This window comes from Amphiura filiformis, chromosome 18, assembly GCF_039555335.1.
Source record: "Amphiura filiformis chromosome 18, Afil_fr2py, whole genome shotgun sequence".
Lineage (NCBI taxonomy): Eukaryota > Metazoa > Echinodermata > Ophiuroidea > Amphilepidida > Amphiuridae > Amphiura > Amphiura filiformis.
Window position 1 is genome coordinate 50,027,732 of NC_092645.1, and position 25,011 is coordinate 50,052,742.

General features: G+C 36.7%; 1 protein-coding gene across 2 annotated transcripts in view; it reads left to right on the forward strand.

Annotated features, from left to right (window-relative positions):
• Positions 1–14,077, forward strand: part of LOC140138769 (nuclear receptor subfamily 5 group A member 2-like) — a 33,991-nt gene extending 19,914 nt beyond the window's left edge. For both annotated transcript variants that reach the window (XM_072160533.1, XM_072160534.1), the window contains exons 4-5: positions 1,091–1,346; positions 7,323–14,077. In XM_072160533.1, the coding sequence (XP_072016634.1) occupies positions 1,091–1,346; positions 7,323–7,579 (513 nt within the window). In that variant the 3' untranslated portion in view covers positions 7,580–14,077. The remainder of the gene's footprint in view (positions 1–1,090; positions 1,347–7,322) is intronic.
• The last annotated feature ends 10,934 nt before the right edge of the window (positions 14,078–25,011 follow it).

Consider the following 25,011-nt stretch of genomic DNA (forward strand, 5'->3'; position numbering starts at 1 on the left):
TCTCGTTTTGAAGAGCTTAGCAAGTGTCAGTGCCTGTCTGCAACATTCAAGGGGTGGCACATACTTGTACATGTATAAATTGTATTGATGTGTTTATTTGTGTGTGTCGGAATATTTTATACAATAATGTTATCATTGCATTGATTATTATATAAGAAAATATCTTAAATATAGACATTTAACAATGTTTAAGTAATACTAGTCGCAAACAATGCGTTCATGATCTGTGGTTCATAAAGCATAGCATATCGTTAAAATGAACCTCGGGTGATATTTTTGTCTGTGCTACAATGTAGTATTACGTAAGCGGTATAAATAGACGTGAATAGCAATTATAATAACAATATTATATAATATTGTTATTATAACTGCTATTCGTGTCTATTTTATATATGAAATACTATCCGGGAAGCAAGAATAAAAAATAAATTCGTATATTAAAGCGGCCCGCGATTTTTTCCGTGATACGTACTAACCCGTACCCGTTAGTACCCTCTTAGTCTTACATAGAGAGTTGAACATTCGGCCGTAACTTTAATGTTAAGATGTAGGCCCTCAGTATGCAATAATAAGTAAAAATGTGTTATTTTATTATTTCAAGCAAGTCTTATGGCATGATTTGAACCAAGCAAGTGTCTTAGAGGCCTATTAATTTGATGTCTACTAGCCTATTATAGTATTACCGCTATCAACGCCGGCCAATAATTTACAATTAACATGATTAACATTATAGCATTCACGGCTGTTTTTAATACCGTAAATCCAGAAAAATAGACGATTAAGCGATATTATATTTGCAAATCATCTAATGCATATTCATAGTAGTACTGTCACATAAATTTGGAAGTTGTTTCCTTTTCCCATCGCAGAACCATGCCCGTTCCTGATTTGCAAGTTGCATGGAGAATGACTGATCCAAACACTGAGAATGATGAAGATAAACATTGGACACGTGTTTTGTAATGCATGAATGTTTAAGTCATTCTAAAATTGCTATAAATACCAACATGGCGCAGCTCAACTTTGCTTTATTAAACATGTTGAAGTAATTACTAATTTAACGTTTCTATTAAACTTCTTGCTCTTACAGGTGGAAGATCAAATGAAGCTTTTACAAAATGCCTGGAGTGAGCTTCTAGTATTCGACCACTTATACAGACAAGTCCATCATCATGGCGAAGGAGTGCTCTTAGTAACCGGACAAACGGTCGACCCTAAAGGCCTTCCGTTGTTTTCCATAACCGAGATCACAGATCAGATGAACAGAATCGTCTCGAGAATGAGGGAACTGAAGGTCGATCATAAGGAGTTCGTCTGTCTTAAATTCTTGATCTTGCTTAATCCAGGTAAGAGAAGCACATGGATGGATGGAGAAATGGCGCCAAAATGTAAGGTCCGAATCCTCAAAGAATATAGTTGCTATACGCATTGCCACCTCTCTTTGGAACCCGTGTTCCTTGAGTAATATGACCGTAATCCTTACCATAATTTCTTCAGGATTTAAAAGAAACAAAAAGTAAGAGGTGCATATAGCAAGTCTTAGTAAATTCGGGCCCAATACATTTCGGCGTCAATAGCAATCAGATTTCACTTAAGTAAGCTTAAGTGCACATTTTATCATGTTTCTTTCACATGAATTTCATCTTCGGGATTTAAACACAGAAATCGTTTTATCATGTTTATTTTGCATGAATTCCATCTTCGGGTGTTAGACAAAGAGGTCGTTCGGGCTACAAAAACATTACTGGAATCCTATTAAGGAAAACATTAGTTCAACACTCATAAATAATATATCCGATCTAAGCTTACAGATCTTACAACTTGATTGACAGTTTTCATTTGAAACTAGGAGATGCCATTTATAACATATGTTTCTGTTAAAGTCAACTGCTAGTTCAATAAAAACCGAGTCACTGATTTAAGGGTTAAAGGACCTTTCCCTGTTAAAATTTGTGACGTCATACATTTACATTTCGTTCCATTAAATATATTTTCAAGGGAAATACAATTAATTAGGCCTATTGTCTCAATTATGTAACTATATACATGTAGGTGTCTTCTTTTGAAAACTTGATAAATGATCATTAGCCAGAGGATGATTTAAGCACTTCCCAGCAAGTCTTGCGGTTAGCACAGCTGTGTGAGTGAACATGACACCACTGCCCGCCCACTGCATACACACGTGCATGGTTAAATTTGAATTTGGACAGATATATTTACAATATAAACACCTTCAAAAAGTTGGTCGATTTCACATTTTATGTCATCTACAGAAGGTGTGAATTATCCTTCATGCATACATCACTTTAGATCTGAAAATCGACCAAGTAATAATGACACACGGGCAATTCTAAAACAACATCTTTTGCATAGAGTTCAATGGGATTTGAAAAGTAAAGTGGCCGTTGAAACTCTAGTGATAACACTTTTACAGTGCATGATGGGGCTTCCTTAAATCATCCTCTGATCATTAGCATTCAAAAGAAACATTTCTTCATTTATAAGAAAAAGTCATGAAAATAGCGACTGACAAATTAATAAGGCTTGCTGGTATGGACATACACAGGGAAAATGCAGCCTATATGTGACGTGTCATGTCAAAAGGAGACACTTTTGGGCAGGATCATAAATGGAGAAATAGCCAAAAATCTTTCGGTGGGTGAATTTTTCACAATTTGGGTTTGTTGCGAATTTGTGATGTTATTAATGCTTAAAATATTGTCTGATAGTTTCAGACCGGAATATAACTGGCATCTTGCAGTTTTTGAGACATTTTTCAAGTTAATTCCTACTCTCAACATTGTCAATAATATTTTTAAAGGCCGATATCTCAGTTTCCAATTTTATAAAACCAAAACTTTCGAACTCAATATCTTCGCTTAGGAATGTCCGATTTCATTCGGGAAAACGGCATTGTGGAGCAAAGAATCTCTTTATTTAAGATATGTAAAAAACTCAAAATTCATAACCTGCCCAAAAGTGTCTCCTTTTGACATGACACGTCACATATATTTATCACTTGCTCCAATAGAAAGACATAAGATCAAGAGGATGTATTGTACTGTTGAACAGGAACACAGCAAAATTGCCACACTCCCTCATAGGAATAGTATCAGTTTCCCAGTATTTTCCACGAGTAAAGGATCTTCATGAAAACAGCATTCATCGTATGACATTATTTCTCTCCCAATTTTATCACTGCTCCAATACATTGAATCAAGGGCCTCTGCAGGAACACAACAAACCAAATTGCTCGTAGGGACAGTATCGGTTTTCAATGAATACATAGATGCGCCCGGATCTCAAACATACGCATCATTCTCATGCGCCAGGATACCGTTCGTAAAATCCTATGCGCGTGTTCTTACAGAATGGCTCCGAATATACATTGGGTACGAAACTCATCCTCTAAAACTTGGAAGTTCAAGTTGGTCTATGAGTTTTGAAAGGATATTTTGAACTATGACGCAAGATGGGATGATGTTGTGGCTTAAAGTGATATGTGCTTGCTAAAAGCTATAATCATGTATGGAGCTGGTCTCATTTCAAAACAGAATCTACTTGTAGTGGTATACAGACATACAACAACTATTTTCTTGTCACGTGTGTGTGAGAGATAACAGAGATTGAGCATCAACGGAAGTCGGTTCCTGCAGCCTTTTGTTGGGTTGCAGACTACTCCAATATCGTAGCAATCCCATCATGCAATGCTACTAAAAACACGTGACTTCATGCGTTTTCACGGTCTGGGAAGGTCCTCTTACTGTGTTCTCCAAACATGCTCATCGATCAAGACACAGTTCTTTAACCCCAATATATATTTTATACATGTATTTTCATAGAATTACCTTCGAACTTGCTTTGGGTACTAAAGCTCATGCATCACTACTTGAGGTCTTTCGGGGTCAAATTTTGAGCTAAATTTGGTTAAATGAGGGTTTTGGAAATGAGACCGTGTTAATCACAGTGTGTGCTGATTATTTTGGCCCCATTTTCCTTCTCGATTTTAAATTGTGAACAAGACTACTAAGCCTATATGTACTACTACAGTAGTAGTACATGTATGTTATTGTTCTCAGATTTGCATTAGTCTTCATAATTTTGCTTGCTATCGTCATGATCATGTTTTAACTTGATTGCAGTGTATTGTGGGCATATCATATGCATAGCATGAAACATCCTATTGTCCACAAACTAACGGTGATTAAAAATGGGAGCCTTTAAAATAGAGTATTCAGTGGTATTGGTCAAGCGATTCACACTTGCAATAATGCTACTTCGGCGATAGACTTAATGTACCAAATGCAGTGTTTTTGTTACTCTTATTTTCATTAATTACAAGATTCTCGCTTCATTGCAAAATCACAAAATAACGCGGTGCTACACTCAAAAACACAATCGGTTGCATTATGCCATAATTAGATGCACAACGCAGGTCGAATACAACCACCACCAACTCACAAACTAAAATTGATCCGAGAGGAGAAAAACAAGCGAGTGAAAATCCAAAGGAAGAGATATATAGCACACAAACAACCGTATCTTTCTATACAAGTAATATTGCCCAAAATCCCCATAGCATATCCATCAGCGTCTCGCATGCTATTAAAAGACTGAAATAGCTTCAGCAAAAAATAAATGCTGAAAAGAAACCTGTGCATTATTTCTTTAATAATAAAAACCACGAGAATTCGGTATAAAAATGGTGGTTGCATCCCCGGCACACAAGTTAATAAGCATTCCCCTAGGGGTATAGATGTTTCAGTACTCCTCTCATCCATAAGACGGGAGTTTTCGTCTTGCCTATAACAAAATAAAACCTTGAATGAAGCATAATCTCAAGGTCACGTCCACCGTATACCATTATTATAATACGCACACAACGGGAAGATGGACAAACGCCGGCCAGTCGAGAGTTAGACTCCATCTCGTTTGTGATTTTAAACGTACAGAATTTTTGGGTTTTGTGTTTGCAAGAAGTACCAATCTAGATTATGGTAACAAACACTAATATTCAGACTTAATTTTGATAACTGATCATTTTTGCTGCAGATCCAGAAACCTGTTTTTTGACAAATATAAAATTTTTTTTTTTAATGTCCTCCACGCCCTCGCATATTAATCCTTCCGACATGTTTTACATTGTCGGCATTAATCGGATTTTAGAATAAGAATGTTCCACAAAATGTGTCTCACACATGAGCTGAACCTAAAGCAACCTACCGTGTTTGAACGAATTTAAAATGCGTTTAATTGTGAATTTAGAAAATGAGTTCCCAATTTTGATTATGGTTTGATAGTTTTCATTTCGGGTTCGTTAGGTAAAACTATTTACGTATAACTATAATACCCTACCATTGAAATGCTCTTTAAAATATCTATATATCTGAAGACTTCCTATAACTAATACCATGCAGGTCTAAGCTTACAGGAATTTTTTGCTAGCATAGGTATCAATTGATGGCGTTAATGTTTTCATATTTAGATATATAAACTTAATGCAAGTTTTAGCAATCGTGTGCTTTCGCAGTCTAATTGTGTAATAGGCATGCAATTGGAGGGACAAGCCTCATATACCTGATAAAGCGTGGTTATTACGAATCAGGTGGTAATAGGCATAATCCTGTCCATATGCCATGTACATGTGTAATAGGGATAATCCTGTCCATATGCCATGTACATGTGTATGTGTCGCTCATTTCAAAATACTATCATTGCTCAATCAGAAAATTTTAAAAATCAGATTTTGGCATTGTTGGTAGTATTGCAGGTTGCACCGGGGATATGAGTTGCACTATGGACCACGGTGGCCTCGTCCCAATGGCATTGTTCAATAACCCCAATTAAACAATCATAGTGCAAAATTTGACCTCAAGTTGCAGGTTATGAGTTTTTGTACCCAAATCTTCAGAGGTCATTCAATGAATGTGCAAATGTAGGGTTAAAGAACTGCGCACTGATTGAGCTTGTTGTGGATCATAGTATAGTACATAGAGTACAAAGAACCAAAAGCATGACGGTGATTTGTTGTGGCGCTTCACATTATTTCAACACGCTGTTTTCTTCCTTAAAATATGCGAATTTTCAATGTGAAATACCTAGACAGTTGATAGAATTTCCCTTCACCTTACAAGCTATTCCTATAAGTAATTTCAATTTCATACTCTTTCTCGAGATCACATTGTGCTTTTTAATGCTATAGAGTTGAGAGATCCTACATTTCTCAGTGGACGTATACTGGTACTTACCGATGGGTATCTAACCAAACATATTGATGTCATAATAATACACACTCAGCATGAACTATTTGACATACTTTTTTAACACATTGCGTGTATTATGTGCAACTGAATTAATAAAATCAAAGGATGCACAAACAAACATACCAACATTAATAACATTACATATCAATTATAAACACGCCCGTCACATGAATATTGTTTTGCATAAACAACGTTGTTTTTGAAGCCCCTTCTGATTTGTGAAGACGTGTGTTTTGAAGTTGATGTGTGGTTTCTTTATACATTTGACATTATTTTTTTATGTAGATTGCAAATTTATTCACGCAAAATCAACATTTTTGATATTCATCCGTCCACACGCAGCTTATGGTTATCGAGTGCCGAGTTCATTCACGCGTAATTTATAGCACCGCAAAAAGCACGCGGTGGCCGGTGCGCATGGTTGGGACGTAGAAAAATATTGAGCGAATTATCAGGACAATCTGCTACGAGATTGACGCGTTATAACAAGTGAAATGAGTCGGAAGGGAGGTTCTCAGAAGACCACAAAGAATGACATGAAATTTTAAGAAAAAAAATTGACAATTTAGTGGGTGGGTGGGTCGAGTGAAAATCTTGAAGATTGACAGAAAACAAATTGACAATCCACTGTGAAATAACTTCGGCGTTGTCACGAGATGATAATTGTCATGTGACAACGGTTTAATAGTCCATGTATTTTTTGTTTTAACATATGAAACGTAACTATTTTGTCTTAAATTTTGGGCATTTTTTTGTTTTATCAAAATAAAATCAGACTTTCTTAGCCAAGATATGTGAAATTCCTTTGTTTCTCATTGTGACAGGTTCTCATTGTGACAGGAATTACAAAATACCAAATACTTAGACAATAATTATAGTGTTCGATCATATTGTGAACTTAAGGCATAGGTGGGTTACTGAGGTGGAACTTACGAATTTTATTATGAATCATCAAATTAAGTTGTTTGTCGCCTTCAAGTTCCAATGTTCTTATTTATCTCTTGTTTGGAGGCAAAATTTATAAAACATTTTTGCACATTTTCTCTTCTGTCTTTGCAGGTGACATCGCGTCGTTACAATTGCAGGACAAGCCAATCATTGACAACTGTCAGGACCAAATAAGCACCGCCATGTTGGACTACACCATGTCCACGTATCCACATATCAACGATAAGTTCGGCATGATGTTACGCATGTTGCCAGATGTCCGTCAACTAGCCCAAAAAGGTGAAGATTACTTGTATTACAAGCATCTTAACGGCGAGGTACCGTTCAACAGCCTCCTTATGGAGATGTTACACAGCAAACGGAAATAGTTACAGCATCAACAGCACGTGGATTTATTTATAGTCCATTGCGTGCAAAGACTGAACGTTGTGAAACCAAAGATGGACTGAGAATGACTTTGAGAAGGCAACTTTTCAAGTATTATGTTATAACAAGGCTGACTTATTGTTTTATGGATGTCAAAGAGGCCAAAGGCCAAGAGTTTAACCGGAAGTCGACTTCAAAAGGTCACGAGTAAACAGGCCCGAGGCCTGGACTGTTTGTACTCTTTTTAACGGACTGGATCATACGGTAAAAACTATAAATAAGATATTACTGTGAATGTATAACTAATTGGTGCTTGCCACTTAGGTTTTGCCGACATTTGCCTATCAAGGCGCGATCAGTGAAAGAATACGAGTGACGGGTTCGATGTGAAGTTCATTCCCGAGGATGAAGTATGTTGAAAATACGTGTGTTTTTTTTTCCATTACGAGAGAAAGTGAAATGTAGCTTTTGGTTATTTAAAAGGATAATATTGTGTTTATAAATTATATTCATTGCTTTAATCATGGGCTGATATCAACTGGGTTATGGAAGAAGACAATATCTTGGACTTACGTAAAGAGTTTAACGAACGGCATCCAAGTCAAAAGATAGCAAGTACTTTTAAGTTGGGATTTCGCGATTATAACCGGAGAGTCGGCTACCGACGTTTAACCGACATAATCGCGCAAGCCTAACATGTTTATGTACATGGTACATATTAAAGAAACGTTGTGTGTTATTATGTTATTGGTAATTGTTTAGTAGAAAGAGGTTGTAGAATGCGCTTGCAAAAGCAAGTTGGCTTTAATACATATAAATGTGTCCTTTTGTCTTAATGCTATAGGGCGTGTATAGCAAACAAAAATATATATTAATACCTTGGACCATCCTCCAGTGTAGTACTATTTTTAAACACTACATGATACTAATCTTTAAGTAAAAAAAATATTTAGCTTGTATTTTTCATTTTGGGAGAAAAAATGTATAAAGTAAAGAGGTATATTCGGTAGCTTTTTGAAAATGATATTTTTGTTGTAGAGATGTAGATGATATGAGCATATACAGTATTTTCCCCTTTTTATGTCTAGAAATGTTAGCAGTAGTACGTTGGTATCCGAAACTATCACTATGGACCACAATGGCCTCATTCTAATGGCATAGTTCAATAACCTCAATTAAACAATCATAGTTCAAAATTTGACCTCAAGTTGCAGAGGATGAGTTTTTGTACCCAAATTTTCAAAGGCCATTCAATGAATGTACAAATGTATTGGGGTTAAAGAACTGTGCCCTTGATAGATGAGTATGTTGTGGATCATAGTGTATACGATGTTCTGTAAAGTCACGTGTTTTTAAAATCAGCAAAACAGAAGTGACGTTGCGATTGGCTTAAAGCAATCTTGTGACGTCGGTTCTAGCTGTCAGCGATTGGTCAGTTTACAACTTCATCAGCATCGTGTAGGTTAGGTCGGATGCATCTAACTGATACGTGAACCCTCGTGTGGTTTAGTTTGGTTGCATCTAACTGATACATGAACCCTCTTGTGGTTTAGTTTGGATGCATCTAACTGATACATGAACCCTATACATTTGCGCGTGTGTGCAAGTGGTGGTGGGGCGTGCAATAAACAAAATAATCACTAATTATGATTAGAAACCAAGAATTAGAGATACTTTAGCAACAGGCGATTTAATTACTCATTTAGGTGCAGAAAGAGAGACTGATCCATTCCTTAAAAAAATAAAAAGAGCATTATTTTTTCTCCTGTATAAAATAAACAAAATTGTATGTACACTTATAAGCCTTTATGTGAAATCTCAGTTCCGTTTGAGAAAAAAATGTGTGTGAAATACCATTACTATAGGTACCGCTTCAAGACTATTTGAAGTGAAAAATATTAAGAAACAAGAAGTACAGGGTTAAGAATATGTTTTTGCCATTTTGTAATGTGTAAACAATGTTGATTATAAAAAATGTACATGTATTATTGAAAACTTTGCACTCATGTGTTTTATGATCATGTGATGTAACTAGTGTAATTGTGGTCACTTTTTAGATTAAAAAAAACCAGCACAAATGTGTGTTATTGCCACAAAAATGCAGTTAACAAGGATGAGTTTTATATTTAAAAAAAAAGGCGCTCTCTGTTGATCTATTTTCTTCACATAGTTTTCTGTTATCGGTTATTGATTATATGATCGATATAGTTCGTATCATTTTTAACATTCGGTTGAGTTGTGTTTTGATTTAACATGTTTAATGAAATGAGCCAATGTTAGAGAAGATATCTTACACTTCCCACAATGCATTTCTTCCATTTTAATTTTCTGTACTGATTTGCTATCTAGTGCAGCATGGGTTGATAGTGACAAAAAGTACCTCAGTGAACAGAGCACGTCCAGATCTTGCAAACAATTTTATTTTCTTGACTATCGACTCTTGTGTAGCCAGTCGATTGTCAACATAAAAACAAAGGGAACCTAACTTGTACAAAGTAGTGTCATTGATGTAATGAGGCGATACATCATGTTGCAAAGGATTCTGGGAAGGGTAGATATCTTCTCTAACAAATCACTACGAAATCTAAATATATACTGATATAGTGTGATGAACATGATATTTGACTTGCCGCTTGAAAAAAAATGTGTAGTTCTACAAATTCTTTTTATTTTTTAAATGAAATTAAGAGAGGAAAGGTTCATCATACAGTACACCATTAGAGGTCAGATTTGACAGTAGTCTACGAACTACAGCAACAGGATATGAGTGATTCCATTTGAAATCCATACACCCCCTATGGAACACCTCGCCTTAATATTTAACACAGGGAGTATGTATTTCAAAGTGAGTTACACCCCCTATGGAAGATTTAACCAGAATCTTTCACACAGGGAATATGTATTTCAAATTGAGTTGCCTAAGGGTGACTCCATTTCAAATCTATAAGCCCCCTGGGTGCAAGGTTAAGTCTTCAATAGGGTGTATGGAATTCAAATGGAATCGCCCAGTGATGTTGAAACTTGTCATGATTCACTTTTCAATCCCAGTTACTAACCTGTGGCGTGCCTTTAAGAAAATTATATACGTTCTGTACATTTAATATAATTCTGTACTTACCCATAATACTACTCGGCGATTCAAAAATTATAGAGGGCCGGTCAGCCAGGCTGCGTAAGATAAATCCTTTTGATTATTCACAGCTACGGATATCTGTATATAATATATAACATTAACAATCAAAACCTTGTTTTACTTTTACTGTGAATAAATGTCATTTAATAACACAATTTTGTAAACGGGCTTTCAATGATTACATGATTCAAATTAATGACTGGGTAAAGCATGGAAAAGGCCGAAAAAATATTTTGTTTCTCGTCCCCTCCGACCTCAATTTCTGGGATTTGTAAATTTTTCAAACTTAAAAATACTTTGGGAAAACATTAGAGAACATGGATCACTTCCAAGACTTTCTGTGGTACTCAAGGGGGTTTATCCTTCAGAATCTCACATTGCTAATTTTACATTTGGGAAAAAAACCTCCATCCCTCATAAATTCATGAAAATCCTCTGGACGAGAATCAAAACATTAATTTTATACGGCCTCATATAGGCAAGCCTACTATATTTCCATGGTCACAGCTGATACGAATATAATTTGGTAACATTTTGTACAATTTCAGGCCTACATATCCAGATATAGGACTGTACTCGCAATTACATGCGGAGTTCTGTAAATGATGGTAATTCAGTACCATCCTTAGGGATTTCATAAAAGAATATTATCATGTCACATTCGAATTCGATCTTATTTTTTTAATACAAATTACTGTCACATATTTTAATTATTTGGATGGGAGGACTAAAAAATCTTTTTGGTCGATGTTCTTGTTATGTGTGTGATGTAAATTGTCTAAAGCTATTTGATTTTTTTCCTTAAACTATCATTAAACTAGCTGCCAAAGGCGGTATTTAAATCTTAATGCGTAGGAATTCTCTAAAAAGAATTGATTTCCTAAAACCAGGCTAGCGTAAGAAATAATGCAACCATAGGCATTTTAGCCTGGCTTGAGCATTTTGTTTGAACCTGGTCCCATCAGGACTCAAGTGTGTGTCTTTACACGTAGCAACCGTTTTAGAAGCAAACAAACCTTTTATAAATACACTGCAAATAAGTTTTGCCAAACGTTGGTTCAAATTAATAGTCTAAATTATTGGGCAAAATTTAACCAATTTTGTTTAAAATTTGCCAAACATTTGGGTAAAATTAATTCTTTACCAGCTTATTTATGGGGGGTGGGGCTGATGATATTTGAATCAACGTTGGATAACATTTGAACCTTTTTGCAGTGTAGTAAGTTAAAATTGTTCAGGAAAAATATATTTGATTTTCATCTAGGCCTATTGTTTGTTTATTTTTAATCGTCGAGTAGTCGTCTTGTCTTGTGTGTAAAAAAAGTGTGCAAAATCACACTAAATCTTCATGTATTGATATCTGATCGATTCGTATTTCAGTATATCAATATCTGAATTATTAATATATTGATCAAGACACTTTCATTATCAGAGCACGAGTGAATACGTGAATTACCATATTAAGTGAAAAAGAAAGGGGTGCCACTCAAAAACTCCGAAATGGTTTCTTATGAAGGCAACACACAGTTACACACTGTATCAACCAGGCCGATTATTAACATTTACGCTGGTAATTATAGACATTTGATTAAATCCAGTTATGAATTGCCAAAATGGCGGCTATGGTGTGCCACAGTCACTAACAACTGGTGCATGATTCGCGACTCAACTTATTTTAGTCTTTTGTAAAAAATGCTGGGGATTTATCACGATAACTATGAGGCTAACTAAAATTACAATATGCTTCCAAATATTTGGACTTGCTGAAAGAAAGTAACGCACAAGTAACGTATATACTGAAAGTGCGTCAAAATTATATTTAAGAGAAAAAATGAAATCATTGGGCATTATTTGTAATTATATTAGTTGATAATATTTTACACTCGGGTACATATATCTATTGGGAAATTCTTGTATCACTTATCCACAGGTATACATATGATGTATACGCATTATTTTCTTTGGAGGTTTCAAAAGATTCGCATTTTTTGATGATATTCAAGTTCAACATTTCGTAATCAAGAACCTGGTAGACACTTGTCGTACCGGGATCTTGGATTTTTCTCATCAAAAACGCGCGAAGTTGACGTTTGGCTTGATCCAGTGGAATCTCGCTAAATTATCAAAGTAGCATTGTTCTTGAATATAGACACAAAATGCGAATCTTACAAACCTATCATATATTTAACTTCCACATGGATGTATCGGTACCCACAATGCATTGTAATGGAATGAACGGCAGAGCGCAACATAACTGGAACCTTTAAGGCAACTGACTCGTCTTTCTGTACATGAATATGCTACATCAGTAGTTAAACCGTAGAGGTTTTTGGAAGTAAAATGGTCTCTCGTGTGTGTTTGTTGTGGCGATCTTGTAAATTGACTTTCTTCATGTGCCTTCTTGTCATTATTATTTGGCCTTCATATCGAGGGTTAGTAAAAGAAGGTCCTGTGTGCAATATGATTGCACATAGGAAATTCTTGCACTAAACTCGCGATTTTTTTGTTGTTTTAAAACATGTTATATATCTCGGACACCCAATATCCTTCCTTACATTGGAAGTTTTTAAAGATGTTGTTTTAAAGGTATCCAAAGATGAAGTATTTTTCATTTGTCATGGAATTTGCTGTGGAAGTCTGTATATGAAATGCATTGTGGGTTGATCTGATAGCCATCCATGGTAGCAGGGCTGAACACAAACTTTACATTTAACACGTGACATGAATTTGTAAGATTAATCGGAGTACTGAACTCATGAGTTTAACTCCCAGTCAGGACTAATTGATAATTTGATCGATTCAATTGGTTGGGGGCATGAGTTGGTGACTGTATATTGGGCATTGACTGTATTATTACAAATACTTCAGTGTTACAGTTCAAAGCCAGATCCTTGTAAAATCAAGATTCGAGCGTGTTTTTGCACGGAATGTCCTTTTTCCACATACTAGTATAACTATTGGCTAATACAGGTATGTATGGCGACTCATTTGGTCTTGACGTACTTTTTCTAGGCCTAGCCACCCTGTGTATTCAGTCACGTGTAATGTTCAATATCGTCCAAAATTTAGAAGATAATCAATTTCATTTTTGTTTCCTTTCCTTTCTGGTGCACTTTTGTCTAACTTTTTGTGTTTTTTGGTAATTTGTGTTCAACACAACTCGCTCTATTTGTTTGCTTACTAAAAATGTCAGTAATGTAATATACAACAACTAAAGATAACCATTCTTTGTTTTATGTTTTTGTTATTCTTCCCCTCTGATGACTCGACCTTTGACCTTTTCGTGTGTTCAGTGACATAATGTACATTTTTGTGAAGGAGAATGATAATTAAAACTGTTTCCGTGGAAACTATAACAAAATAAAAATAGTTTTTGAGTGTCTGGAAATTTAATGAATTGTCTGACTACTTGTCTTGTCACAGATGGATCTGTGGTCTTGTACATCGCACATTCGCAAGATTTACACGCTGACCCCCACTCGCATTCCTTCCCACATGGAGATTCAATAACCCTACATTATCTTTATGTGCTTTCAATACTCTGGGAAAAAATAGAAATTTATTTAATTTCTTTCAAACGTACACAAATGTATACACAAGATATCGCAGCCCTATATTTCAATTTTCATGAGTCGATGGAGGAAATGTAACGGGCTTTTCTTTCTCCAAAATTTTATACAGAAAAGGAAGTGAGTTATTGTGTTGATGGGGCCATCCTTTAGTCATTTATATGGTACACACATGCGCGTATTTTGGGGGGGGTATTTGGGCGGCAAAAGCGAAGGGGCGGTGGAAGAAGAAGAGAAAGCAAAAACAGGGGCGGCAAAAACGAAGTGGGCGGCAAAACGAATTATCAAAGAAAAAGGGCGCCAACAATTGAAAAAGCATAAAAAATTTGAAAAAGGTTGCTTTTGGGACGGTAGCGCCTAAAATCCTTTTTTTTTTTTTTTTTTTTTTTGCTCTTCACTTTTTCAAACGACCGTGAAAAAAATTGGGTCAACCTTTTCGGGCTATTGAGGAAGGGGCGGCAAAATTGTTTCTTCTTCAGCCCCCCGGGGTTGGGGCGGCCACGGTACGCCACTGACACAGATAGGCCAATAAACGGGGTTTTAGTTGGACCAGGGATATAATGATTTTCAGAAACTGAAACAAATGTATTATACGACTTTTCCCGAATTTGAACCGTATTAACTCGGCTATTTCCTCCTCAACGTGGGTCTACAACTGAAAAAAACCGTCACTACCGTAAAATGGGGTAACTTCGGTCAGCGGGGTAACTTCGGTCGGTCAAATATATTTTTTTAGATGGTCATAGTTTCGTACAGCAATATTGTTTTTAGTCATATTTGATGTCAATTTGTTGAGAAATATATTTGGAAGAAATAATAGTCGCTCATGTCCAATTTCCTTGAAATTTACGAAAAAATCAGGATTTTTGACCAAAATTGAGCATTTTTTTACAGAAAAAATAAAAATCGATATTTGTGAGCAATTTTGCAAGAGGTCAAATGTCACAAAAAACAAAAACTTGCCCATATACAGCGAAGATCAATTTTTTTGATTTTTTTTCTTCATGGAATGTAGGCCCTCTCTGACCAAAGTTGCCCCAAATGCGGGGTAACTTTGGTCAGGCTATTTTAACCCCTAGGGCACCCTTACAAAATTATTAAAAAATCTTTTTCAACTTCAAGGTGTAGAACATTTGTAGAAGGGAACCCTAATGTCATAAAAAAAGAGTTAATTAGAAATATACTAGTAATTGGTTTTGTTTGGAAGCAGTGGTTTAAAAACTCTGAAAAGTGCCCAAAGTTACCCCATTTTACGGTACCTCTCATCATGCCTTCATATCTTACCTTCTTATTCCTTTTACTTGATATTTGGCCGCAAAATCTCTATTTCAATCCACGAAAATTATGGGAAACGCTGAAACAAAGTGAAAACACATTATCATACTGCAGTTACTGTCCGTTTTCCTATACACAATACACAGTGCTCTCACAATTGACGCGTGACCTCTACAAACAGTGTATGTTAGAAGTATAGGCAATTGCCTAGTTAACGTCACTGTGTGAAAAATAACCGGCCAATATTTAAAGTATTCTCTGAAATTCTAGAAAATATAGTTTTGTAACATGTCCTAAATTTTTAGCTAATTTAGGTGTTTGGAAATATTCGCATATTGTGTTTTAGGAAGGATATGTAAACGACAGATAACTCCAAAAAATATGAAGAAATTATTTCCAAACCGTGTTAAGTCTGCAAACCATTATGCTTCTCATTTTCAAGAACGCTGGTTAACAATAAGCAGACCATTGTCTCATTTCGTAAACAAAAGCCCACTTAGAATTGTTACCTTGCATTCGCTTTATAATCGTTCACCCAACTGAAACTATAATACCAGCTCATTGCTCATTGCACAGGTAAAACAGAAACATGTGTAGTGTGGATTTAACCAGAGAAGATCTTATTTAATCAGTTGAGCTGTTTTCAATGAGTGTTATCTTGGTTTAATAGCTTTTAATGGGGTTTAAGTCCTGCAACGTCGGTCGTGGTGAATTCTACTGTAGACATGACTGCATCATGTTTGAGTGAAAACATGGACTGTAGAAATGTACGGTCCATGGTGAAAACCCCCAAACATACGTAAATTTTCCGAATGCATACACCCTTGTGAGGAGACATGACCTAATCTCCCACACAGGGGGGGTGTGAATTCAAATGGGGTTACCTGAATTAATGGGTTACTCGATTTAGAATTTACACCCCCTATGTGGAAGTCTAAATCGTGTCTTTCATAGGGGTGTTAGATTTCAGCTGGAAAAGCCCCTTTGCGCCGACATTCAACACAACGCTTAACTGGCCTAGCCCTACTATAGGGCCTTTTAAGCACACTATATCCGAGAACCGCTAAAACCCAACCGCTCAACCCGAAAAAAAAGGGAATAGCATTAGCAGTCACAGGGTTTAGCAGTTCTCTGGATATAGCCAGGTTTTATGATATAGCATGGTTTTGGATCAACACCATGACCAACCGAGGGCTATGCCACTGGATAATGCCGATGAGCTCCCGTCCCGTCATCAGACCGAAAATATTGTTTTTTGCCAATCCCGATGATCAAAATTCCAAAATAAACATAACCAGAAATGAACTCATGTTCTGGCACGATGTCAGTAATGAGCTCCCGCTTAATTACTGAGTGGATTTCCACATTCATGTCTTACTGAAGTCACGCAAGTTTATCTAAGTAATACGACACACAAAATGCGTGAAATTATATTTATACAAATATAGGCCTATATCTTCCTCTGCATGTTTCCTTCCTTCTCTATAACGTTTTTATCTCTCTCTCTCCCTCTTCCTCACCTACTCTGTCCCTCTCCATGAGATAGCAGGGGGGTCTGCGGTAGATATACCCTCTGTGCTGTGGGACATCGTGCCCCCCCCGTGCCGTGGGATGCTGGCTGCCGATTTTAATTTTTTAGGCCTTTTTTGGCCATTTTGGTCAAAAACCGTGACTATGGCATGCGCTGCTACCTTTCCGATCTGCATGCATTTCTGATTCACCCCTCTTACTCTCCTCGTCCTCTGCCCCCTCTGTTGCTTCCTCTCATCTCCCCTCTTCCATCTCTCTCCCTCCCTCCTCATCACTCTCTAATATAATTTTTTACAAAACTTTTCCAACATTATTCATTAATGTTCCAAACCATTAGCGCTGTCATGTATTAGAAAGACGCATCTCCAACTAACCTATAGCGGTGTCTGTGCACTCAAATATTGAGACAAATAAAGTCGACACACAAGAAGGAAAGTATATGGATTCTATAAAGGAGATCCACAGTGTCTTGTATCTTCCGCCACATGAGCATGATTTTTCTCAAAACGGGGGAATAACACGACCGTAACTCCGTGACTCAAGAACCGCAAGACCTGTGAAAATATAAATGTGATATCAATGAATTATTTAATATTAAGCAGTCAGTTTTGTATAGTGAAATGGCTAAAACTGGACATATTTAGCTCTTGCCATGCCATCTTAAACAGCTGATACCCATGAATAGTACATTATTTGGATATTGTTAAAGGTTTTGACTCAACACGTTTTTCTTACATAACGTGCAAAAAGTACATACAGCATTTATAGCGAACTTTTGACAACAACATTCTGTGTTCAATTCGAACAGTCATCATAGTGACAGATGGCAGTATCATCATTTGCAAATGGTTTGTCATTTTGTCAACATTATCATGATTACAGAGTCTACTGATAACTTCGACGAATAGTGTATCGTCCCAGCTATACACTTAACAAATTTGTCATTTTTCGATATATTTAACGATGTAAAAATATCTACATTCGATCACTAATTGAAATTGTATTTGCATACCCATGAAGCAACGAAATATTTTAACATGTTTTATGTCTCGTAAGATGACAAAGGCCCGAAAAAACCCTAAAACTTGAAAATAGTTGAATGTCTTATTACTTTTATTTACCCCTGGACACTACTGGTCATCTAACAGCATTTCTGATTGGTTGATAACTTGAAATGCTCATTTCAATTGCCAATTATGACTAGGCTTCGAACTATTTATGGTCACACTTACATTTGCAGATGATCTAATATAATAGCCTCCTTGATTGGTTCAAAATTGGACACACTTCATATCGGCCAATCGGCAGGTAGGTCTAGTTCTCATGGGGTTAATGAAGGAAATCCCAGGTGTCACGTGATTTGAGTACACGTGGGACTTAAAGGAGGATTTCGTGATCCTAGCATCCTCTTTTTATGACATTTTCAGTAGATATCCACGAAAAAAGCTTATTTCCAAAATTTCAGTTGATTCCGATTTTGCGTTTGCGAGTTATGCATGATTATGTGTATTACACTGCTCCATGTAAGACAATGTGTTGTAATTTCGTTCTGGTGCACCAGAACGAAATTCAAATTTGGCGATATTTTTGCTAAACGAATTAATCTGCAAGAAATATTTGGTACATAAACATTATGTAGCCAGAGGTATCCAGTGGTGTAAAAATCTCAACGTTTTCTGGGAAAAGTGGGGGGATGAGGCTGTGGATCACGAAATGCCCCTTTAAATAATAATAGAATACTGCATGTAACTTTAAGAACATTTTCTCTAATTCATATTTTGATACTGATAAATTCAATGATACTATCCAAGTCCAGAGAGATATCTTACACTTCCCAGAATCCTTTCAACATGACGTATCGCCTCAACACATCAAATGACACTCCTATTACCTTGTACAGGTTCCCTTTGTTTTCATTTTGAGAATAGACTGGCTAAACATGGGTCGATGGTCAAGAAATAACCATATTTTGCAGAATTTGGTTGTGCTCTTTTAATTGAGGTACTTTTTGTCACTATCGACCCATGTAACACTATAGTAAATCAGTACAGAACATTGAAATGGAAGAAATGCATTGTGGGAAGTGTAAGATGTCTTCTTTCATCCAAGTCAAGTCTGCGCATGCCAATCTCTTCCGAACTTTAGGCCAATTACCTTGCTCCTTCCGAAGAACAATGACAATTATTTTCCGCGGACTTTCTCGTAATTCAGTGAGCAAAAATATAAATAGCGCAAACATTATGTTTCATCTGGCATTAATATATATATATATTTGTCATGTTACTAAAATTTTGATCGAAATATCAAAATATTGTGAGTCATTCACAAGTTCATAATATCCAGGATTACGGATTGAAACGCCTTGTTTGAAATCGGTATCGCAGTTGAGTGGCCTGAAGTCACAAATATTTTTCCAAAAGAAAATATATATTAACCATTAATGTCCATAATATCATAAATTTGAAATAAAGAAAAAATAATTAAAACATATCGAATCTATAGCACTGGTTCGGTGAATTTTCAGATTATTATTTTGGATGAACAGTATCATAAATAATGTAACTCAGGACATATCTGGTGTTTCCAGGACATATCTGATTGAGTTACAGCATTGTAGGGCTACTGTTGCTAACAGGAGGTTTTCATGATGTAATGGAACCTCACGTGTTATAAATTGAACATTTAAATTTTTTCTGACATTTGCGCGAATTTAATGACACGTGGAATCAGAGTGTTTCCAAAAACTATTTTGACACATAGACCATGTAGACTACCGTAGAATTCCGTCTAGAAGCATATATGCCTCTAAACGAGGGGTTTTTTTAACGAAAGATATGAAAGGCCAATACCCTTCTCAAAAACATTGCAATAGATTGGTCTTACAAATATACATGTTTGTACAGCCGCCTTTATCAGTAATATAGTTGTTCAAACTCCAAATAACGTTTTTGTTGAGAGTGTCTGCTTCTTGTCTCTTGTGTCAAAAAAACCTCGTTTAGAGGCATATATATGCTTATAGACGGAATTTTACGGTATATGATGATAATTTATTTGACATCAGCAGTCATGTATTTAATTTTTTATTTCAAACCACGGGTATACGCCATACATGGGCTGCCCTTTGACTCTAGAACACTTTTTAGAGTCTAGTCTATGGGCTGCCCATTAATCTTTTTTTTTTAATATGGTAGGCCTATATGGATATGGTGAGGTACACGGGGTAGAACAGCACATCCATTTCCAACAAGTTCTGATATAAATGAGACAGTGTTCTTTGGGAGTAGGGGGCTGTGTAATAGGCCTACATGCGACACGATTTCATTGATATAGCATAATTTATACGCCACAGACTTTATGCATGATTAGACACAATGCTGACAAAAATGGAAATTACTGACAAAAGTAGAAATATCAACTCAAACATAAATTGTAGGCCTATTATAAATGGTAGGCCTATGACTGGAATTTCGCGCTACACTTGGCCTCTTTTGTAATTTAAAGTGATATTCATTGAAATACAAATGGGGTATCAATTGGAAAGCTTAGATCGTGCACTGTATGGTTGTTTTTGATTTTTTGTGTTTTCTGGGTTTTTGTTGTTTTTTGCAAGTTAAGTGGTAGCAAGACCGTAACTTACCCGAGTGTCCAGTTGTTATGATTTTGTTAATTGTGCTACTTAAAATTGTCAATATTTTGGTTAAATAGTTATGTGACTATTGCATGTTCATGTATATTATCTGATTAATATGATCGTAGCCTACCATATATTCCATCATATTTAAATCATCATTTCCGCTGCACGTACTAATATTCTTAAAATAATGTTCATATACGTTACCATAACTATTTTGGATGGGATGTCACTATACCAAATCCCTGGTATGTACGTAAATTTGTCGTTATTTTGGAAATCATTCAAAGTCGTGCAGAATCCAGATCATGCATGACTGTTATTTATCATGTTTTTATAAACTAATTATATATTAATCGTCATTGAGTGTTATATACTCTCTGAAATAAGATTATCTATTTCAGGCAACTCCCCATAGCCCGCCCCATAGCCAGATCATTAGGCCTATAACATGAAACATATAGGCCTAAATGCAGGGAAGAACTCACAGACACGATTGATCCAATGATCACAATAACAGATATTGGTATCAAATTGTATTATATCTGTTTCACGTGCAAATGAAACAGAGCCAAATCATGAGATGAGTAACTCATGGAAGAAAGAAAAAAATTGATACCCCTGAATACGCCATTTAGGGTCGAATTTTGATATGCTGTGACAAGCATGGGTACCAGGGCCCCGGAGAAATGAATCAATCATCGGCTTTATATTGTGCTATATATTCACCCCTTCATGCACACACGCCACCCTTTTTTACTCCATCTCCCACGCACCCACCTACTAAGTCACCCGCTCACCCGCTCGCTCACTCACTCACTCACTCACTCACTTACTCACTCACTCACTCACTCACTCACCACTCACCCCCGCACGCACTCACTCACTCACTCACTCAACGCACTCACTCACTCACTCAACTCACTCTCATTCACCCCCGCTCATGCACCCCTTTCACTTTCTCACTCACCCCTCACTCACACTCGCACTTCCACATTTTTATTAATCAATCCCCTCACTCACTCACCCCTCACTCACTCACTCACTCACTCACTCATGCACTCATTCATCCATTCTCAAAGCTTCTCAAGACTCATGTACTCATTCATTCACTCACTCTCTCACAATCAATTCAATCTTTTATCAATCAATCAATCAATCAATCAATCAATCATCAGTGAAGCAATCAATGATGCATGCAGTCAATCAATAAATCAAATCAAACTAAGTAACCAATCAATGAATCAATCAATTCCACCATTTTTCATTCACTCCGCGTGTGCATTTACTCGTTCCAATCCTGGTTCTGTTCTCCAAAATCTTGAAGCACGTATTGCAAGTCAATAGTCAGAATATCGAGATTTATAGAAGAAAATTGCCTGGAAAATTGACACACATCGCGCTCGGGTCGCGTCATTAATTCCTCAGAGGGCAGAAATGTTCAATTTGAACAAAAATTACTACAAAGACCCAACTTTGTTGTCGCACGAATCACGTGGTACAAATGCATATATTCTATAAAGCATTCTCGAATATTGAAAACATCCCCGTCTTGATGACGTCACAATTCTCATGGCACTGAAGTAGTATACATTAGGCCGTGTAAAATTAATATTTTGGTTCTCGTCCCCTCCCTCCTCAATTTCTGGGATTTGTCAGATTTTTTTGATTTTTTAGATTTTTCAATTTTTTTAGACTTTGGAATGATTTATGAAATCTTCATACATATAAATAAGTTTATTAGAGAACAAGCATCACTTCCAAGTCTTTTGTGGTACTCTAGGGGTTTATCCTCAGAATCTCACATTTGAAAAAAAAAAAAAAGGGCCTCATCGTTTCCTCGAGCTCTGTTGGAGAAGACCGAAAACTACTGACAATGCTATTTTTACATTGAAAAAAAAAAAAAAAAAAAAAAACACCTCCATCCCTCATCAATTCATGAAAATCCTCTGGACGAGAACCAAACCATTAATTTTATACGGCCTTAGGGATCCACAACATGCTCATCTATCATGGGAACAGTTCTTAAATCCCAATACATTAATGTATTTGTACATTCATTGAATGACCTGTGAAGATTTGGGTACAAAAACTCATACTCTGCAACTAGAGGTCAAATTTTGCACTATGATTATGTATAATTGAGGGTATTGGACTTTGCCATTGGGATGAGGCTCTTGTGGTCCACAGTGATACATGTTTCCGCTACTGAAGCATAATCAGAGAAGATGTTACAATTCCCACAATGCAGTTTTATAAAGTAACAGTTTTCTCACAGATTCTCAACACAGAATCTGTGGTTTTCTATGCATGTAGGCTATGCCCGGGGGCGGTATATCATCAATTTTTGGGTATTACTATAATACTTCCCCACCCACCCCTATAGTGGGGTCTTTAGCCCGGTCTTTAGGAGTTGCGAACGGTCAAAATTAAGGGTCTTTCTTGGCTTTCAGGCCCCTTTCAGGTTGACAATTGCCTGGAAAAACTGAATGTGAGGAATAAGCAATTTTAAGGGGTATTTTCCGAGCTAAAAATCAAGGTCTTCAGCGCTCTGTTTAATTAAAATTCAGGGGTCTTTGGGAGCTGCGCTGCACAAAACAGGGGTCTTTTGGAAGATCATACCCGTATGGTAATGTGTTACGTACCCCCGCTTGTGCCCTTATGACGCTACTGCGTCCACATGTTCTGCCCATAGACTGTGTTCTGCCTGTCGGACTAGGCCATGTCACAAGGTTCGCACCCCAGTCACTCGACTTTTCACTGGACTTATCTCATCTAATGAGGGCTCTGATTGCAATATAGCAACAGTCTCCACAGTCCAGTTCACTGTTACTCAACTACTAGTATATAAGACAAAAGTAAATCTTAAAATAAACATTAACAACACATGGATAAAACATTAAACCATGTAATTCAAACCATTCCGCTGCTGTGCAACCTTAAATCTTTTCAAGGCCTTCATGTGCAATCGTGCCATGCAATAAATATGCGTGAGTCCACGCTAGCTGTGAAAGGGGAAAATCTTGAATAATTTGACATAAAAATGCGACACATAAACAACATTAGCCACATGAGTAGTACAAAAACTAGATGAGCAATAATGTTTTGGCCATCCGGCTGGTCAGTTTTAATGTGATTTGACCAGTGTCCGGTGAATGGTGTGAAGGACATGCCATATGCTCTGGTCACGTTCTGGACCCCTGGCTATAACCCAAAATGGTCAAAAATAACTCTATTCCCATGTTCACAATCAAGCTTTGTTTTTTAGATATAATAAAGAGGTTAGCTAATTTTTTGAAAACAAAAATTGTCTCACCATCTGAGTTACAAAAAAAAAGCTCCACCTCAGAACAACAACAACAACATAAAACAACATAAAACTGCTCCACCTCGGACAAGAAAAACTTGATGTCAATTAAGGTGCATGAAAATGGCGAATAGCTTTCTCGCGCTTCGCACAAATTTGTTTCAAGTCTTTTATCATAGGCCTATTTAATATTCTGATATTACTATTATAGCTTCGAACGGGCAGTAGCCTATTTTGCGCGCATTTGTTCGTGAAAAGTAATTCTGTGAGCAAAAACACTTGATTCACTCCATACTTCACAGATTTACACCGAAGTCCATCCAATGTCAAAAAAAAATACAATTCACACATCCATGGGGATGGATGTGGGTATGTTTTACCCGGGGGAAACGCATCTTCTTACCCACCCCCCTCCTTGCCGGTGAAACGCGATACAAGTCTACAATCATGACAATATTGAAAGGAAAATACATGCGATGGTAGGCAGGAGCAATATTTTTTCAATTTTAGCCAATAGGCCTAGTAGGGGGCTAGGAAATGAGTTGAGAAAACCAATAATCATATCACCACCACCACAACCACCACCCACCACCGCCACAACCGCAGTGCAAATCCTTTTGTTTCTGATCAAATTTAAGGGACGCACCATTTGACATTTTTCAAATTTAATGTATACCTTTATACAAAGTTGCCCCCCCCCCCCTGGAAATCTAATGGTGCGCCCCTAAGCTCATATTTGACCATTTTAGCCAACAATTTGCATTTTTTCCGCGCGCATACAAAAACTAGAGCGGTTACCGCACCATAGCTGAACCATGTGACTTCAGCCGGGGGAGGGAGGATACTGTTCTATGTCATCTGACACCTTGGTGATCACAGGCCTACCTTCTTGGCATTTCGAGATAATAAAAGGATCTAAATATGAATACTGACCCAAGGTCTTATGAGGAGCATCACCCCCGGTTGGTAAATAATTACATACAATGATA